Source organism: Nanorana parkeri, unplaced genomic scaffold (assembly GCF_000935625.1).
Source record: "Nanorana parkeri isolate BGI_ZX_2015 unplaced genomic scaffold, ASM93562v1 scaffold633, whole genome shotgun sequence".
In the NCBI taxonomy this organism is placed as follows: domain Eukaryota; kingdom Metazoa; phylum Chordata; class Amphibia; order Anura; family Dicroglossidae; genus Nanorana; species Nanorana parkeri.
The window spans coordinates 899998-921583 of NW_017306901.1; the positions used below are offsets into that span (position 1 = coordinate 899998).

Sequence of the window (21586 nt, forward strand, 5' to 3'; positions counted from 1 at the left end):
GTGACAGGGGGGGGGCTGCATCCCCCCCACTCCGATCGGCCAGTGCTCACCGGTCAGAACGGACGGAGAGGGGGCGGGTACAGCTGGCTCTGCCTCCAGATAGGCAGAGCCAGCTACGCAGCTGGGTCGATCCCATCACAATTGTCGGGATCCGCTTCAGCGTCTCAATATACCGCAAGCTACAGCTCGCGGTATACTGAGCTTAGGGTGACGGGAGGACGTTGGTTTGTGTCCTCCCGTTACCCTAAGGAGAACTATGGGGAAAAGCCTTAACCCCATAGTTCTCCTTTTAAGTAGGTGCATATTGTATTATTTGCCCTACTTAGAATGTCACATGCACTGCACATTTGCCTGACATTCAGTTTACTGGGATCCAACACCTCAGTGGTTGTGCAATTTTGGATGGAGTCCATAGTGCATATTGTTTATTCCCTGACTTTACATTTAAAAAAAAAAAAGATTAGAATTCCTAGTGCTAAACTACCCCCAGAAGCATGCACACCATACAATGTTGTGACCAATGTAGATAAGATAGATGCTCGAAGTGACCTGACAGGGATGGTGCCATGCAGAGCTTCAGAAATGTGAAGATCGCTCACCAGCACTCTAAAATGCTAAGAAAATATCTTTTATTGCAAATAATTTCAGAGGTCAAAAATGTCAGCGTTTCGGGGCCACACAAGGGGAGCTGCCCCACTGGTGTTACCTGTGACCTCACTTGTATTATGTTATTTTTGGGAAAATAATATCTAGGGAGTGATATCTAGGGAGTGATGTAATAGTCTGTTCCTATCACAGACAGATTTGGGTTTCCTAGAACGTTTTACAATAGTAAAATGTTGGTGATATGTTCCACTTATCCAAATTAGAAGGACCATGTGTAAAGCCGTCGTGCAGTTTGCCCATTACCATAGCAACACCAGAGAAAAGGAGATTCACCCACTAGGTTTAGAGCGCTGCTATGCTAGCTGGCATTCATGGAAGGGCAGCTGGCACAGATGACTTGCTTTTTAAAGGTGCAAGCTCCAGAGCCACATTCTTTACCTAAATAGTAAAGAGAGGATGTTACTGACAAAGAACAAGTATGTGTGTATATAAGGTGTCCTGATCTCAGATATGGACAATCTTGTTCCTCGTCAGTCACTTCCCAGTTAGTAAAAAGGAAAATGATGACAGCCCTGAAGACTCTGCATTTAGCAGTGGTCACTCCAATATCCTGATAAGTTCCTTTTAAAAGTAAACCTTTCATGAGAGAAAATGGAGGCTGCCATTACCGATCTCTTTCTGAAGATGTTACTTGTTAGTACTCTTGGAAACGTGTATGCAGATAAAGTGTTGAAAGTGCCTGCTGCACACCATACAATGTTGTGACCAATGTAGATAAGATAGATGCTCGAAGTGACCTGACAGGGATGGTGCCATGCAGAGCTTCAGAAATGTGAAGATCGCTCACCAGCACTCTAAAATGCTAAGAAAATCTTTTATTGCAAATAATTTCAGAGGTCAAAAATGTCAGCGTTTCGGGGCCACACAGGGTCCCTTCCTAAAGGTGGCACAGTAAATGATATTTTTTTAGCATTTTGAGTACATGCAGAGAAGAGTTCCGTCTTAGCTGACCTCACTGGTTTCAATATTTTAACCCATGAACCAGAACAAGTAGGTTAGTTATTTCAGAAGGAGAGCACCAATCACGCAAAGTATACTGTGTACATGGGTGCAAACTCTGTCATATAATAGGGAAGATACACTGTGCATGGTAAGAAGATATCCTGTTTATGTACTGACAATCTCCTGTATCCGCTTAAGTAAAACAGCTGAATGGATCAATCTTTAGCCATATTTTCTTTTATTTGAACATAATCAATAATGGATGTAGAACAGATAAAAATGTACAGTAACAAAACAAAAGCACAACACAAAAATGGAAAGTGCAAAATAGACAACCGATATATTAAGTCTCTTATACAGACCATAGATAAGTTTACAATGCAGTACAGGTATCACAGTAAAGAACCATCATCTGTGTAGGTATTTTCCCAAACCACAAAAGTTAAAGATTTGGGGAATAAAGGTGAAGCGTACAATGTTCACTGAATTATCAAAACAAACAAAAGGCATAACCAATGGTAATTTTTTTTTCTTTAATATAAAACTAACACAAAGGTGTTTAAATTTGTAATTTTAGTATTATTATAACATGGAGTCTGAATATAAAAAGTGCACAAACAAGCTCAATAAGGCACATACATATTCTATACAAATGAATACCCATTGAAAGTTACAAATCAATAACATTAGTTGTACAACGATTGTCTTCCTGGAGAGTGGAGTGAGAGGTGAGAGGGAGAGAAGTACAGCTCACACAGAAACTAATTACCAGAGAAACACTGTGCAGTTTATTTTGGCATGTTAATTGCAAAGTGGAGGCACAACCTCGGGAACAGGATCTGGACTATCAGACTGGGTTTCAAGAGAAACAAAGCGCTCTCAAATTTTGGATTTTTGTTTGTTTTAATGTGAAACCTAATGCACTCTTATATGTATGCCAGATTTGATGCAAATAATCCTGAGATTGTTGGTGAAAACCTGTCTGTCACAAATGCAGTCTTTGTTACATGCAAGTAATTGATCCTGATGGGTGAGAAATATAGCATTGTGTTTTCATCTAGAAAATGCATTGATTACAAGTTGTTTGGCTGCCGTACTGATCCTGTAACTCAGTACTTTAAGTCAATGACGAGGACAAGTATGCAAATCAGGAGACTACATGCTTGTTCCAGGTCAGCCAAAGTAGTAGAGACAGCTAGTATTTTAATAAGATGGTCAGCCTTTGTATTTCACTCAGTATACAGATTTCCTGTAAAGAATATGGAATTGTAATTTACATAGCATACAATTAACTTTAGGTAGCTCACGGCAGTGTTTTAAAGGCTGGTTTGGTAATACTGGCTTGTATCTGGCACCCATGTGCTATATATTGGGTGGTTCAGCCACCTAAATACAGACCATAGATAAGTTTACAATGCAGTACAGGTATCACAGTAAAGAACCATCATCTGTGTAGGTATTTTCCCAAACCACAAAAGTTAAAGATTTGGGGAATAAAGGTGAAGCGTACAATGTTCACTGAATTATCAAAACAAACAAAAGGCATAACCAATGGTAATTTTTTTTTCTTTAATATAAAACTAACACAAAGGTGTTTAAATTTGTAATTTTAGTATTATTATAACATGGAGTCTGAATATAAAAAGTGCACAAACAAGCTCAATAAGGCACATACATATTCTATACAAATGAATACCCATTGAAAGTTACAAATCAATAACATTAGTTGTACAACGATTGTCTTCCTGGAGAGTGGAGTGAGAGGTGAGAGGGAGAGAAGTACAGCTCACACAGAAACTAATTACCAGAGAAACACTGTGCAGTTTATTTTGGCATGTTAATTGCAAAGTGGAGGCACAACCTCGGGAACAGGATCTGGACTATCAGACTGGGTTTCAAGAGAAACAAAGCGCTCTCAAATTTTGGATTTTTGTTTGTTTTAATGTGAAACCTAATGCACTCTTATATGTATGCCAGATTTGATGCAAATAATCCTGAGATTGTTGGTGAAAACCTGTCTGTCACAAATGCAGTCTTTGTTACATGCAAGTAATTGATCCTGATGGGTGAGAAATATAGCATTGTGTTTTCATCTAGAAAATGCATTGATTACAAGTTGTTTGGCTGCCGTACTGATCCTGTAACTCAGTACTTTAAGTCAATGACGAGGACAAGTATGCAAATCAGGAGACTACATGCTTGTTCCAGGTCAGCCAAAGTAGTAGAGACAGCTAGTATTTTAATAAGATGGTCAGCCTTTGTATTTCACTCAGTATACAGATTTCCTGTAAAGAATATGGAATTGTAATTTACATAGCATACAATTAACTTTAGGTAGCTCACGGCAGTGTTTTAAAGGCTGGTTTGGTAATACTGGCTTGTATCTGGCACCCATGTGCTATATATTGGGTGGTTCAGCCACCTAAAAGAAATACTAGGCTGTTATGCACAAACCTGGCTGCAATAATGACTTTGGTTCTCATTGGAACCACTGACTTTATGCTTGTTGGTGACTTCAATGCAGAATATCAGAATGGTAGCCAGGGGCCCAGCATTTTCAGGTGTTAGTAATGCCAGACTACTGATTTCATTCAGCACAGTAATCCCCTAATTAAGACAGTCACTGAAAACCTCATATTTCATTTTAAATGTCAGTGTGCGACAGCCTCTTGCAGTTCCCTAGCATGATGGAGAATCTACATCCATCTACTCCCCGTCTTGGAAAGCCACAGCTTCAATCTTTTGTGGAAAGAAAATACATTTAGGGTGCCGGACAGAGACGGTCACTCAGCCAAATCATCCTGTGTGGGCTGCTAAGGGCAGTATCACTTTTACAGGACCTGCTCTCACTAACCCACAAGTATTCTATAAATTGGCCAGGATTATAATCCTAGTGGACTGAACACTATGTCTAGCTGTAGGTATGTTAAAGCAGATGAAATTTAATACAATGTAGCTGGGTAAGCCACCTCTAAGGCTATACAAGTGTTTAACGCTCTTTGCCAGAGATTTACCCACTTGTTGACGATCAATTCTATTACACGGACAGTGTGATAGATAGCAGTCAATCTCCCAGTAGCAATGTTTTATTCACTCATATAGCCCTAGCTTTCACCTAAGACAACTGACGCTCCGGTGCAGTGCTGAAGATGGATACTGCCTGACTTCTAAAAGCAGTGTTTGTCCTTGGCCAGATGGGGCCTAGCTATGGAGGACAACAGCCATTTTCAAGATTCCCTTTAACACTGATGAGAACTATGTGATGTATTTGTACAACCCTTAGTGGATGGTTTGAAAAAGATGATTCAGGGTCTTTGCAGCCAAAAACAAATTCTTTATTAATATTTCAGGCAGACTGTAATAGAAATAACTAAGACCACTGAGCACAGCATATTTAGTTGGTGCAATAAATTCATTAGATGGAGTAACAGAAGTAAAACCTAAAACTCCCCCTGTATGGCAAATTGAAGCCCCCTGAATAGATCTAATGGCTCTAGATAATCACTTATGACTAACAAAGTACACTAAAGCAGACACCATTATTAAATGTTGTATTTTACATCACTAATAAGGAACCCCTAACTTTTATCTTTTCCAGATCCAAATGGCTATAAGGGAGGCCTTTAGTTTAGGTATCTCATCTCACCCTTCATCAAGGTCAGCCTAGTTGTTCTAACAAGACTTAGCAGTTGTGACACACACATACATGACAACATATCATCAGTAGGATGCATTAGGTGGCAGCAGCATAAAGATGGTGTTCCAATCACAATGTGGCTAGAACCTCACACATTACAGTAGCATGTTGGAGGTTAGGACAGGCCTTTATAAACTACTCAAAAACAATTAAAGGAACACTTTGAAAACACATCAGATCTCAATGGTGAAAAATATCATGCCGAATATCTACTGTGTACTGGACTGGGTAATGTGTTAGGAACGAAAGGCTGCTGCATCGTTTGATGGAAATGACAAATTATCAAGCTACAGAGGGCTTAATTCAAAGACACCCCAAAAATCTAAGTGAACAAATGATGCAGCAGGCTAGTCCATTGTGCTGAAATTTCATTGCAGCAACTCAAAATGGTACTCATTAGTTTGTATGGCCCCCACGTGCTTGTATGGATGCCTGACATCAGGGCATACTCCTAATGAGACGACGGATGGTGTCCTGGGGTATCTCTTCCCAGATCTGGACCAGGGCATTACTGAGGTGCAACCTGGTGGCGTCGGATGGACCGAGACATAATGCCCTAGATGTGTTCTATTGGATTCAGGTCAGGCGAGCATGGGAGCCATTCAATGGTATCAATTCCTTCATCCTCAAGTAACTGGATGCATACTCTGGTAGGGTCTGAGAATGGGTCCAAGGATTTCATCCCGATACCTAATGACAGTCAAGGTGCCATTGTCAAGACTGTAGAGCAGGGGTCTCAAAACTCCAGCCCTCCAGCTGTGGTGGAACTAAAAATCCCATGAGGCATTGCAAGATTCTCACAGCCACGACTCCCGAAGAGAGATGCATCATGGGATTTTTAGTTTCACCACAGCTGGAGGGCTAGAGGTTTGAGCCCCCTGCTGTAGAGGATATGCCTCCCCAGACTATCACTGACCCACCATCAAACCGGTCATGCTGAACGATATTACAGGCAGCATAACGTTCTCCACAGCTTCTCCAGACCCTTTCACGTCTGTCACATGTGCCCAGGGTGAACCTGCTCTTATCTGTGATAAGCACAGGGCGCCAGTGGTGGACCTTCCAATTCTGGTGTTCAATGGCAAATGCCAATCGACCTCCACTGTGACGGGCAGTGAGCACAGGGCCCACTAGAGGACGTCGGGCCCTTAGGCCAGTCTCATTAAGTCTTTTTCTGATTGTTTGGTCAGAGACATTCACACCAGTGGCCTGCTGGAGGTCATTTTGTAGGGCTCTGGCAGTGCTCATCATGTTCCTCCTTGCACAAAGGAGCAGATACCTGTCTTACTGATGAGTTAAGGACCTTCTACAGCCCCATCCAGCTCTCCTAGAATAACTGCCTGTGTCCCGGAATCTCCTCCATGCTCTTGAGACTGTACTGGAAGACACAGCAAACCTTCTGGCAATGGCACGTATTGATGTGCCATCCTGGAAGAGTTGGCATGTCTGTGCAACCTCTATAGGGTCCATTGCTACCTGTAGTGACACTGACTGTAGCCAAATGCAAAAAATTGTGAAAACAGTCAGAAAAGATGAGTAGGGAAAACAACTGTCAGTGGCCTCCACCTGTTAAACCATTCCTGTTTTGCCCATCTAGTGCACCTGCTAATTTCATTAACACCAAAGCAGCTGAAACTGATTAACAACCCCCTCTGCTACTTACCTGACCTCATCAATATCCCAGGAGTTTCAATGACTTGATGCTATACTCTGATTAAAAAGTGTTCCTTTAAATTTTTGTGAGCAGTGTATTTGTTGGTGGCCAAAATTCCAAAGAAGAGATTGCTTTACCAAGGGCTAGATTAACTTCAAAGAAAACCTGTTTTGAGAAACCTGGATGCTTCCATTGCTGACCTTTCACTGAAAACACTAGATGTCTGGTAGCAATGCCTATTCTCTGATCTCAGTACATCCTGAGCCACTCTCTTGGATTAAGTGGTCACCATTCCTAACCTGCATACTAGGTCAGTATCTCAGGAGACCCTGACCATATTAGACCAGCCCGCAAGTAGCATCTGCAGTAGTCAGCGATAGAACCCCCCACCCTCCCCCACAATTATGTACAGGTGTTATGTTTAACATCCCTGCTAAATGATCTCATCTTTAGATTTATCATAATTTAACATACCTGAATCCCAAACGTTACCTTCTCTACACCTGCTGTACCTTCAGGTAAACCTATCCCCCTCCCTGCCTCTACATCCAAATGTTAACATCTTCGCTAAACTAATCTCAAGGTAACCTTAATACAAACATTAGCAACTATCACCACACACAAAAGGACACAACTCTGGCTACACTGCTTGTTGTGCCATCATGACACACTAAAATGTCTACAGCAAAAGGGGCCACACTGTATTTGCTGGTTTGTATTATGTTTGGATATGCCATAACCTGTTACTGATGCTTTAAGAAATTCTTTGGACTCCTTTTATAAATAAATGTAACCAGCTCACATGGTTCAGACCCAAAATGGATGGTGGGGAAGATGGTTGTGCCCCGCACCAGCCATAGGGTCCTCTTCCGATGCTCACATACAGATATAGTTGGGGCTTCTGCCTTATGAGCAATATGTTCCCACTTAACAAGAATCTCAAAACATCTAGGTATATATACTGCACATCACATACAGCTACCATCACACCAAAAGGGTTTCATTTTGGATAACTACTTGTTACTCACATTATACACAAATTGTGCTAAAAGCTGTCACTCATGTACACAGAGCAGAAGCCACCATTTTGTACACCAAATCAGTGTTCATACATCTATAGGAACCAGCAACATCACAAGGCACAGTGTATGGAGATTTCAGACTTCTGCCTTGTGGACATGACCACTGCACCCAAGGTTACATCCACCCTTCTGTGAGAAGTGCAGTACGGTTTTGCTGTCTTTACACGCATTGGCTACTCATCCCTAAGGAAGGTGTATTTTGCAGGAAACCTCACCAAGGATGCAGAAAGCAGTTTGTTTGTTTTCTAAATGCACAGCACCCGCAATGCATAGGAGTAAACGTACATTAAAAAAAACAATTTTCTTTAGTACTAGGCACTAGCTTACTGTGAGACATCAGAACACAGAATAAACCAAACACCAGCTGTCCAGTAATCACTATATGATTAGAAAATACATGGGGTAAAGTTACCTGAAGGGATCGGATTCGGCTGTACTTAGCAAAAAAAAGTGTTGGTGCTAATAGCAATCTGCTTGAATACAAAAAGAAAAGCATAAGCACACAAAACTGTCACACCAAACAGCAGCACTATAAAAGGGACACGTGAGGAATATCAGAGAAGACCTACACACAGTGGGATACAGCATTTAGAAAAAAGAAAAAGGTCCTCTGCTCTCCAGACACCATAGGCTGTCCCTCATGTATAATGGGTAGTAAGCAGCAAAACAGATCTGTTAGGCCATTGAAAAGTCACTTCAGATCCTACACTGTGTGTCCTTGATTCCAGTTGAATACAGCATTAAGGCACCAGAGTAGGTGTTTGCTGGAATTAACCTCTTGTACAGGGTAAGATGGGTCAAAAATTGTGCAGAATATAGCTATCCTGCTGCCAGATGGGCTACTAAAAGGGACTTCCCAAATTGGTCTATTCTGGCTAGCCCACATGCCAGTACATCAGAGATTGTTGCTCCATCTGTCTGACTTGAGTCTACATAAAAATGCAAACTGGGCTAGCATATCATTGTCTAGATGGAAGTCTTGGGCAAGAACCATATAAAAAGTCCATGAGGGCTCATTGCACAGGTCGGGCTGGCAGAGAACAGGATGAAAGTGAAGCACAGGCCGCATCTGTCCTATTGAGGTAAGAAGCTGGGGTTTAGTTCAGAACTAGGGAGAGGATTTAGTTTGTATAGCTGTCCTTTAAAAAGGTGTGGTTCATATTCCCCAACAAGCAAGGCCAAATTTACAATTCACTTCTGCAGCTGTCCTGTGAATCTATTAGCAAAATGATCGCATTAGCTTGTGTGCAGAAGTTGAGCTTACTCCTATACATTACAGTTGTCAGGAAGCCAGCTAAATGATCGTTATGTGACTGATTCAAACTGCATTGATGGCGTGCAGAAAGTTTTGTCAGAGATTGTCTTCACTGATCTGTCCCTGGTAAACAAAAATCTGATTAACTGATGCAGGCCAGTGTTTCTCAGTTCCAGTTCTGAAGGGCTCACAGGGCAGGTTTCCTTCATTTGAACAGCTTTGGCATCATGCATCTTTCAGATGTCATCTGTGCAAAGTGAAGGAAAGCCAAAGATCATGAAAACCAGAGCCAGTGATGGGGCAGTAAAGAGCCCCTGGGCAAGAACAATTTGGGGCCTGCCCATGCATTTCCTACCTGAAAACAAACACTTATTCAGTATAGTGGAGACAGAGGGTAGTATGCTTTGAACTCACTTTTAGTCCACAGTATATAACCTCAGTAAGAGCATAAACACTTTCTGAACTCAAAAGGTGGGCAAATTAATATGGATTTCAAGAACCAAGTCTCGCCAGAATCCAGGAGCCAACAGAATTTTATTTTAGTAGCCAGCTCCATTGACAACTAGAGAAAACCTCAAATATTAAGTGCCATCTGTAACTTTTAAGGAGCTTTGACTACCTGGCTCCTTGGATTTGTCCAGCCCTGCCTTAACCGCTACCCCAAATAATTTCAAGAGAGATGTATGACTTAGAAGCAGCCAAAGTAAAGGAGGTGCTTGTTGTCCAACATCACCTATACATTATAAACCAGGAGAATGGTCCTGGCATCATGTAGATTGCCTCCCAGCTATTGCCAGACCCACAACTCATGTAATCTGGACCATAAATCCCACAAAGCCCCTGTGAAGCTGCGTAGTCTCCACAAATGATGTCTGCCCTGAACCAGTTCTGAGAAACACCAACTCTGCAAATATATCACTGATGTTTTCCAGCATAATGTCTAATCTGTTTACATCAATAAGAGGATAGATATAAATGAATCTTTGAAATGACCATTTAAGGCACATCAGACATTTCACAAAAGCCGATATATTGTTATTACATGGTAACACATTTTCTTGTAAAAAGAGAGATGATGTATGTTTCACATTGATCTGGGGGCACTCATACTATTACACTGCTATCACATTGTTCTGTGTGACTTAATTGGTTAAAAATAGCAGATCTCTTGTGTTGCTCGGTCCATACATTTGCTAAGAGAACAGGTTATATTGCTGGGTGGTAAAAACAATAAATTTCCATATTGTTGTAGGAAAGTCATCCTATGGCTCCTCTGAGCTTTTTGAACTCATTATATACTCTGTACCATTGTAAGAGGGGGGTAGCCCCCGTGATAATATCTGTGCCCCAGTATCAATGCACTGAACCCTGGAAAAGATTTTGCTGGAAGATGTGGGCTTACTTATGGAACTGGAGCAAAGGCAAAATATGGCTGAGGCCAAAAGCAAGCACACAACCAGGATTTACCTTTGGTTCTGACCACAGCAGTGGATGTGTTTGGCTGCTATGGGCAACAACTCCAGTTTTCATACATCAGCCCGGTAGTATGCCCCGGTGGAAATCTGCCTTCAAATGATGCTGATTAAGGATACTGAAAGGCACGACTACTATCTGCAAATTATTTGCTTAAGCGGGCCTTGGGCGGTAATATTTTAGTGTAGTGACACCCCCTGAGTAAAGGCACCACTCCAGCCATGTTGTTAGTGAGCTGGATGGCTCAGTAAGTACACCCTGAACAATTGCTTTACAACCCTGTGCTGGAGGTATCCCTTTATCAGCTGGCCATGAGTAAGGACACTGGCACATATTGTGCTACACCACCCTCATATGTTTAATCTCGGCACCAACATATAAAGCATAAATTCTTTTAAGGGATAATCCCGGATTTCACGCTATATTCAAATACGTCCACACACCAAACACCTCTGTAAAAGGTCAGACTCATTTAAGGACGGTATGTTTTGATGACATCCTTTATCACCCTTCGGCAGATGGGGCAACAGGCATTGACCTGTCTCTTCAGTTTCATTCCACAACTACTACACAGACACATGTGACCACAGGTGTAGATGACCGTTTCAACTTCATTGTCGAAGCAAACTGCACATTCTCCATCTTTACTGCCTTGAGGTTCTGGTGCAAACACAGGTGACACAGGAGGGCTTAGCGGTGAACTAGGAGCGGTGACTGTAATATAAAAAGAAACAATGTTTTGAGGGACTGACAAATACAGAAGACCATAACATAAATATACTGTTATCCATGTTTGATAAGCCTGTTATCAAGAACTGTTCCTCTAGAGAAAGGCATAAAGGTTCTAACATCCTAATGATCCCTTAATACACACCAATAGTGATGTGCAGGGGCTTTGTGTGAACCCAAGCCTCCACAAAACTGTCACTGACTCACCTCCCTCCAGGTTCAATAAGTTCCCCACCCCACAGCTACACGTATAAGGCCTCATTCATACTGCACTAACTCGGGGCGTACATGTCTGTGCGGGACGAGTTAGCGGCACACTACACTAACTTGAGGCATACTCACAGGATGGAGCTGGTCTGCATCCGAGCACAGACCTTGGACCTACACGGCTGTGCAGTTCAGGTGTGTGTATGACAGCATACAGCTGCATCCTCCCATAAGGAAGAACAGGCTGCTACATGCAACACCTGTCCCTCCCAGGAACAGCCCAATACGGGCGTGTTTACGCCCCAGTTAGCACAGTGTGAATGAGGCCTAAAAGGGGTGAGGAATGCCCCTGCCACAACTAATTGGGCCAGGGGTGATGGGAGAGTCCGATAGGGGGTTCACACCAAGCCCCCGTAGATCACTACTCGCCAAGTATGAGGCAGTCTACCAGCATGAAGAGCAAAAGGATCCAGAAATCCATGGATTGTATGCTACTAGCAATCGTAAACCCTGCTTTATGCATTTGTGGCTGTTCTATGGTAAGAAGGGGGCAGACTATAGTGTCATAACATCAGCACAATTATATGTCGGATGCTTCATACCCGTTTTGGACTTTAGCTCAGCTCTCTCAGCAATATCTATGTAATGCAATTCTTCAGAGACTCACATTAGTGTGAAGATATGTGAAGTGAAGACACCTTGCGGTGCCAGCACATACCTGCAGTAGTATCTAATACTCTGCTGAATGTAGGGCCAGTCTCTATTGGCCAGCGAGGCTGCATAAAGTTAAGATACCGACATATTCAAGATCATTTGAAGCTAAAGAGAACATATTCTGGTTTGCAATGCTGGAAAGGCTCTCGCAAATTTTTAATAAAAATACTTTAACATGTAATTAGGTAGATCAATCCCCAAACACCTCATTGTTCTTCCATCAATAATACTGGCACACGCGATGGACCACTGCCTGGGTGAAATAAGATGGTGATAAGTGACTGTATACTATATACATTTCATACATACCCAAAGAGGACTCTGAGGCTGAAGAGGAACGGTTCACACTGAAGGCCATATCGGAGTCACTGTCATACTGGGAGCCGCTAGGGGAACCAGATGGGGAGAGAACATTGGACTGTACCGTGCCTGGCGAGAAGAAGACAATATGAATGTCACATTACTATGAATGGAACAACATGAAACACATTTTTCTGACGGCTTCATTTTGTAGCCAAGTCAGAATACAGAAGTAAAACTCTGGCTTTGTTTAAATTAAAAATATGTCTGATTACTACACATGTTGGATTTTAAACAAAGCGACTTTTTCACATCCTCAGAGGCTTCTGCTCTGAAATAATACAAATAGCGTCCTATGACCTGCTGAAATGTCTCCTATTGAGCCAAATGGAAGGATGCGGTCAGTGCAGATTAGAAAGACAGATTAGAAAGTTCAGACCCTAAAGGCCATCTCCGGGCAAACAAAAAAAACTGCCCTTGCAGTGTGGCTACCCCCCTACTACAAGGGTTAAGTGCTTGTGTATGCCTGATCCCTGCTCCAGGCTACAAGACACATCTCCGCAGCCTCTTCTACTCTTCGCTCTGGTGGTCTAAGGACCGCCAACGTCATCATATATAATGAAGGTTCCACAGATCTACATTAGGGTTGAGCATGCTGAGAGACATTCCACCAGCTGGAGCAGATCTACATTAGACTTGAGGATGCCAAGGGATATTCCGGCAGCTGGAAAGAGGTGAGCGATCACCGTCGCAGAAGTGGTGTCTCCAGTCCCACAGGCATAACTCTCGAGTCCTCTAGTAAATGTGTTGGTTAGAAATAACAGTTACATAGCGAAAAAAATGATTTTTTGCATACTTTGTCAGTGATATATTGGGGCAAATATCTGCAGCTGTACAAACACTGTCATGTAGCAGAATGGCAGAACTCAAAGATCATACACATTAGTGATCTATTGCTACCCTATTAGGGGCAATAGATCACTACAGAGACCCGTTACTGCAGAGGAAGACCAGGCAGAGCCGACTATAAAATTTGTCAGGGGCACAAAGACACCCCAGAAAAAGAATGGACAGAACTAGGAGCACAGCCATTGCTGGTACATGTTGCCAAATTGGACAAAGGTTCTGCTTTAGCCTGGAGCTCAACACCTGCTGGAAGAAAGTGGGACATATGACATCGCTCTGTATGACCAATTATGTATCCAATTAAACATAAATGGCTGAAATGTTATTTTTTTACTACTAAATCATTTTAACATTCCCTTTAAAAAAAAAAAAAAGGGCAAATAATTTTCCCACATAATATATTCAGTCTGTGTGCATTCCTGAAATGGAATATGCTGGACACACACCCGGCTGCACTGACATCATGGCAGTTCCCACACTATCTCTAAACCACAAGTCTCCTCTACACGGCTGTAGGAGAGCACGTCTGTCAGACAATGTTCAGCTAACACACTGCAACATCCCACACATAAAAATCCCTGTCAAGGCAGGATGCTAGACCAAACACGGAGCACGGGAACATGATTAGGGTCTTGAGAAAATCGCCTCATCTCAGGCAGGAAACAAATTCCTGCTGTGTGCTGCCCATTTCACCCCGACATACTGAGGGGGATTTATCAAAATTGGAGCAGAGAAAATCTGGAGCAGATGTACATGGCAACCAATCAGCTTCTCCCTTTCATTTTTAAATCTTGACTGAACAAACTGAAGGAAGAAGCAGATTGGTTGCCATGGGCAACTGCTCCAGTTTTGATCAATACCCCTCACTGTGTCTTCATATACTGCAATGACATGCATGTCTGAGGACACAACAAATCTGTATATAGAATACTAGGAAAAGGTCTATTTTGGTAAGAGCTGATGCAATCTGCAATCACTCCCTGGACGGTCTGATAAATGAAATAGATGCTGTGAAAAGAAAATCTACCAATATAGAAGAGTGGACTATTTTATGAAAACTGGAAGAAGGGAGCAGTGCCCAAAACAATCAGTGCAATGGTGACTTTTATCTTTGAACCTATAATAGAAAATGTAGTGATGACATTTATTCCAGGAAAGGTAAGACTATCAGCCCTTCCTTTACATTTGATTCACCCCAACAAAGCTTTATTTCATGCTAAGCTCCCCCTCCTAGCGTCTGGGTGAATCTACCCTAAGGGCAAGAAGTCACTCATTATTTCACATTTTGCCTGAATTGTTTTTTTTTAATTAACATAATGCAGAGCACATGATGGAGCCTGCAATGTCCTATGGAACTTTTACTGCATTATGCACTCCTGAATAGGACAACCCTGTCATGAGCTTTTAAGGGTGTGTAGAATCAACAGGATTCAAAATCCAATAAGTCCCATCGCACTCCTGACCGGAAAAAAAAACAAAAAAAAAACGTACAGGGTGGGTGCTAGAGTAACAGCAGATGCCTCCGCAGATAACTTGAAACCAACGAAAAAGCCACTCGCACTCCAATATGATGTCCAGTCAATCTCTTTGTTGACTAAAGTGGTATGACATCTTCATGCAAGATGTCATACCACTTTAGTCAATAAAGAGATTGACTGGACATCATATTGCAGAATCAACAGGGCTTCTCTTGCTTTAGAGTCCCAAAGCACGCTAAGTGGAAAACACATTGATAAGAGCGCTGTGCTTTAGAAATGTGTCACATTTAAATGGGAAATGGTGGTTTATTTTCTAAAAGCAGTGGTACAGCCAGTTAGGTCATACCATGGTTTTATAAATCGGCCACTATTGTATAGTGATAAAATAAAGCACCTGACAGCAGCTCACATTTCCCACCAACAAAATAGAGAATGCATAATGATGTACATCCAACGAAAGCTAATATAGAAGTCATCTGTTGATGTTGGGGCAGCCACTTATATGCTGGTCTCCTCTCTGGGAAATGTACAAATCACATCTTTATAGCAAGCAATGTGGTCTCCAGCCCCAGTTTTCATGCCCTATGTTTGCCTCCATGTATTCTTATATAGAAGCTAGTACCAGGAAGGTGACATCATTGCAGGTTATAAAGCTCCTCTTCCCTGTGCTTGTTAATATTTACCTGGATCACCACCCTGCTGAAATGCTGAACCAAGAAATAAGTGATACCTGTCTGGCAAATGTGCAAATCAAATGATTTCCTGTACAGAATGAAATATCCTTAGGCGGGTAAAAAGTAAACATAGAATGTAAACTGTATTAAGCCATTTTCCAAGAGTTCTGCTTTAATCCCATAACAATTCCAATAACGAGTCTCATTGTTGGTCAACCGACTCATGCTAAATTGCCTCTACTGCCCATAACAAATTATTTGTAATTTCCATAAAGAAGATTCAATAAGCAGGAAAGCATCAGCCAAGGAAATGCCTGAGGAAAAGCATACACCAGCAGGCTAACGTGTTCTGCTGTTTATCTACTCACCCATAATTCTCAGCTGATTGACAATCCCGTGGATGGAAAAGAATACCCAAAGTGGCTGTGAGGAGTCCACACACATCAGCATGCCACGATTGTTTCCGTTAATGCCATGGAGGAGCTCCCCGCTGGGCGTAAATGAAAAGCTATGGATATCCCCATTGCCCATTGTGAACAAGCCTTGGTGCACAACCCAGTACTCCTTTCTGTCCAATAGGTACTCTGGGTTAGATGGCAGATCGTATGTCCGTAATGTGCTTGGATCGCAGGAGGTGATGCCAAATGACAAGGAGCCATAATAAGGCAGTGGCAGCTGACCCGTCTCCACGAACAGTGTCTCGCCGTTGTGCACTGGCCGCTCAGTAAACACTATCGTCCTGTTGCTCTCCTGCCAGTTAGTATATGCCACTGTTCGGTCTGGTGACAGGGTGATGTCAGCACCACGGGTAAGATGAAAATGAAGCTCCGTGTCCAATATGGTGGGCATGGCCTGTGAACGCTGCCGCCTGTTCGGACAACAAGGGATGGCATGGTTATCTGTCTGCGGAGGCATTCTGCTTAAGTTCAAGTTTGCAATTTTGGCCACCACTTGATTATTCTCCAGTTCATTATTGTTGAAGTTAGCAGAGTCATGGCTACTTTGGGGCAGACAGGTGCTCAGTCGGGGACTGCTCAGTCGTCCTGGAGGCATGGTCTCTGCAAATGTGCTATCTGTGGGGGGCAAATGAAACAGAATAATTAGAAGGGACATAACTATATATAATACATCACTAAGAGGAGCACATATTGAAATATTGATTTCCCCAAGTGGAAATGCTATAAGAAGAGATGCAACAGGTACAGAGCAATACAACCATAACTATTCCTATACGTGTTCTTCTATTCATCAAAATACAATCTAGAAATCTTTGGATTAGGCCTTATCTCCATTTACTAAACAAACTCTTGGACAGAAGCCATTATTGGCTGAAGACATTCATGAGAATGCAGCTGGAGCAAATAACCAGGACTGGGTAAGATTTAAATATTAATCAAGGAATACCTCATGTATATTTTTGGGGATGGCAAAATGCCAGCTTCTATTACATGTAAATACAGAATGGATATTAGCTCAGGCCTCAAACTCGATCCTGCAGCCTATCATGTGGGAACACATATTCCTGGCATGCTTGGCCTACAACCTGTGACTTTCCATTTGGAGCTGAATGATGACTTCCAGCATGCTGAGGGGCATTCTACGCGGAAAGCCGAGCACCAGCTGGAGAGCTGCTTATTTGCCTGCTTCTGGCTTCGAGTGTTAGTCGTCTCAGCCAGGGTCAAAAAACACAATACGAACTCCCATTCATCGTATTGTGATAAATGTGTGGGTGGCAGACGCAATGCAGCTGCCTGCTGTCACAGAATAAAGTTGGGAAACCTTCTTTCAGGTCTTATTTTTATTGTTTAGAACAGATTGGAGTCAAAATATGACGACATTTTAAACACTCCCGGGAATATAACTTCACACTGTGACACTGGTCTATCAACTACTGGGGTTGGACAATCAAAAATGAATACTGTAGTAGATGGTGTGTGTGTGTGTGTGTGTCTATTGCCCATATGACATCTACAGTACAGAACTGTGCTTTTAGGTCCCATTCAGACCGGTGCATTATGGCAAACTGCTGATTTTTACCTCAATAAACAGCAATGCATAAAATGGACTGCAGTCACATTCATTTTAAATAGCACCCCAATGTACCTTAGCTGCCCCCTAACACATGTGCATTACAGTGCACCAAACAGATGTGGCCGATCGTGGTGCCCTGTTTTATTGTGCTGTGTCACCAGCTCGTTTTAAACTGCAACCGTGTGAATCTGGTCTCATCACCACACAACCTCTCTTCAGTCTTTAAAGCCACACCACACACACCTTTGCCTGACACATAAAAGGTGTTCCCATACATATCAGAGACAGAAGAAAAATTCTGGGAACATCATTTGGGTTTAACTCTAAAGCAGAGGAAGCTAAACGTAAAAAATAAAGCACTGCAAGACCCTGACAGCCACAGGCCGGACTCCCAGAAGCAGATGCATGATAGCATTTGTAGTTTCACCACAGCTGGGGGGGAGGCGATTGCCTACCCTGCGTTATAGGCTTGCCTTTGGTGATAACTGTCAAGGGTTTCAGTAAGCTTATTTTAGCTCTCAACCGATCTTTCAAGCCCCCAAATGTCCGCTAACCTAGCTGATTCGGGTGCCTATATTTACGTGCATCTCTAATACGATGACCTGATTTTTTTGGGGTACTGAATTTGTCACCGTTAGACACACACAATTTTTTACCTGGGCATGTTGGGTATCTCTCTACTCATCATAAACTCCTCTTTTGTATCTTACAAACAAATTGTATTTTATTGTGTTTTGGGGCACTAAAATGAACAAGTGCATTTTTCACTAAATTTTTGGGTTTGATAAAGAGTTGCACCAATATCGTGCAACATAAAAATTTACAACTGCCACCATTTTATTCTACAGGGTGCTGGCTTTCAGAAAATATATAATGTTTGGGGGTTTTAAGTAATTTTCAGGCCTAAAATGTGGATTACATCATGTGTGCAAAAAAACAAAAGGCCTTGGCAGCGAAAGGGTCCTTATGGGGTTCAATAGATCCTTGTTATTCAGTTGGGCTTCAGGCTATTGAGTACAGTAAAGTAATGGGCTTTGTCAACAGACCAGCTAAGACTAGGCAAGTAAACATATGAAATGAGCATAGGGTGCCACCTGCTGGCTGTCACATGCAATGCTTCATAGTTACCAAAATGAAAAAGTACAGGCAGTGCCCGGGTTTCGAGCCAGATATGGACTGTAGGTTTGTTTTTAAGTTGAATTTGTATGTAAGTTGGAACAGGCAAATTTGTTTTTGTTTTGGATCGCACAGGGAAGAGTTTACCCCCTGTAAAGTTTATTTTGCTATGTGTGCCCCTGTTCAGACGATTTCACCTCCCTTTCTATGACTGTGATAATTGGATTTTGAAAATGTTGGGTTGTCGTGGAAACAAGGATTGGTGATGAAGCTTCAGCGGAGACACCTTTTTCCCATGATAACTCTTACAGGAGTGAATTTCCCTTCCTAGGGTTAGATTTCCTCTCACTTCCTGTTGTCTCAAGGACAAGTGATATTAAATCTTTCTAATGAGGTTACAGACAGCAGTTAAAACCTCACAGTGACTGTGAAAAAGAGGTGGGCACATCTCACAAGAGCCAACTTCCTGTAATGTACGTACAGTACTACAAACCAGACCCAAAAATGTGGGCACTGCTCGTCAGCACGTCCGCAGTAGCATTACAACTACCCATGCTGTACAGTAATAGCCTCTGAGCCTCCGTTTGTAAGTAGGAGTCGTACGCAAGTCGGATGTATGTAACTTGGGGACTGCCTGTACTTAAATGTTTTTTTTTTGTAAATTGATTATATTACAGAAAATATAAAATGATGTACATTCACTTTAAGAAAACGAATGCTCATAACATGCCTGGGATCCTTTTCACTTTTATTGGTTAATTCCCATCTTCATAAAGGTTTAATGAGAATTCAGGGTGCAGAAAAACTTGTATAGGATTATTATTACATAGCCACGTACAGAAACCGATCACTTTTATCTTGCTTAAACTCCCAGGCAGGGTCTGTAAATAAACATTCTACAAACTCTAATGGCATGAAACACCATAAATAGAGACCACGTAATAGGCTGCTTGGTAGCACCAGTTTTGTTTTATGTTCCTTTTTTAAAATTAAAGCAAGAATAATGGATTTTTGATAAATGAACGCGAATAATAATGTGGTTTGGTAACTGCGACGCATCCTACCAATTCATGTGAAGAGTGAATTTTATACTAGGCCCACTTTAAAGCCTTTTAAAGGCAAGCCATTGCTTGGTGTTTACAAAACTCTTCTCATGCGAGAATTCAGAGAAAGGAAAATGTTTGAGGAGATCAGCGACTTCAAACTAATAATAATATCACAAAACAACAAAGTGTATGGGATTACAGTGCGCTGCCATTAAAATGCGCCTCTCCATCCCAGCGAGTGAGTGTACGCAGAAATTCTTCTGTGTGAATAAACAGGGATGTCACAGCAGCTGTCGTGCCGTGTTTTATATCCTGTGAAAGATCTCCCAAATCCTGTGAACTTTGGCGTGCAAAGCTCTGTTCTTTATCAATGTCGTCTTTTAAATACACCGCACTTTTGTTAACCTTCCCTAAACCTGCAAGGAAAGAAATATGGAAGCTGCTATGGCTGGGGTTTTTTACTGTTTAAGGGTGCTGGCTCCAGAGCCGTCACTCTGACCCTGGCTCATCTAACTAGTGAATCACTGACCTGGAATAAGTGTAATGCCAGACATCTTATCAGCCATTCTACATACTTGTCCCATGTAAGGGATCCACTGGGCAGTGAAGCAAGGATCAGGAGGACAGCCCTGCAGCTTGCAATTTACCTTGTAGAGTGAAGAACACCAATTTTAAAAGGAAATAGGAGATTTTCTGGTTGTGACTGATTTCAATATGAATGAGCCAGTGTTGGAACAATCGGCAAAACTTACTCTGGATTTCATTTTTTGCATTAGTCTTTTTGCTTGTTGTAAAGCAAGTCAAAACAGAACAGCCAGGTAACTAGCATTCTCAGAAGGAGAGTTCAGCAATAGCAGTCGGATCCCATTACAGCATTGCAGTGACGTGCAGTACTACACTATGCATGCATTCATACGTTGGGGTGCCATTAATTCTGAATGGCACCCTATTGCACCTGCACTGTGTGCGGTATTTCTGAGAAAGGGAAAGGCGCAGGTTTGGCAGTGCTGGGGTGACCTGGCAGCCAATTTACTACGAATGGGCTTCATAAACAACACTTGTTAATGTGTGTGGATTTTGGTGAATCTGCATCCACTACTAACCTACACATCAAGCCTGGACTGGCCAAGTGCCAGTTTTGGCACCAACTATTAAGATCTCACCAGAGTAATACTGGGTTGATGAGGCATCATCAGTGCACTTTAAAAAGAAACAGTGACTACCTGTAAATTTGAGTTTTTCACTTGGCCCCTGGTAATATACTATCGGGTCAATTCACAATGCTTTATTACAAGGATAAGGATCTTGGTTTTAGCTATGTGACTGTAATTTTTAAGTCTCATTGGACTAAGCTGAAACAAAAACAAAAAAAGTGAAGTAATGATCCTTCTTCTGGCGTGTTGACTTTGTGATTTATTCCCAATGTCAGCATGCTGCAAGTATCTAAATATTATCGATGCACTTAGATGAAGTAATTGGGTATATGCATACAGGCAGGACATACACGGCATTGTAACACTGACAACAAAGCCCCCATTGGTTTCCAGTGGGGGTCCCTGGTCCGGGTCACGATCTGCAAGGAGTTTGCATGTTCTCCCTGTGCCTGCGTGGGTTTC

At 42.1% G+C, this 21586-nt stretch overlaps 1 protein-coding gene across 1 annotated transcript in view; it reads right to left on the minus strand.

Annotated features, from left to right (window-relative positions):
• Positions 1-10736: 10736 nt before the first annotated feature.
• The window catches only part of NEURL1B (neuralized E3 ubiquitin protein ligase 1B), a 54611-nt gene continuing 43761 nt past the window's right edge, over positions 10737-21586 (minus strand). The window contains exons 3-5 of the mRNA XM_018563119.1: positions 16146-16850; positions 12729-12848; positions 10737-11483 (exon numbers count right to left, since the gene is read on the minus strand). Of these exons, the coding sequence (XP_018418621.1) occupies positions 11242-11483; positions 12729-12848; positions 16146-16850 (1067 nt within the window). The 3' untranslated portion in view covers positions 10737-11241. The remainder of the gene's footprint in view (positions 11484-12728; positions 12849-16145; positions 16851-21586) is intronic.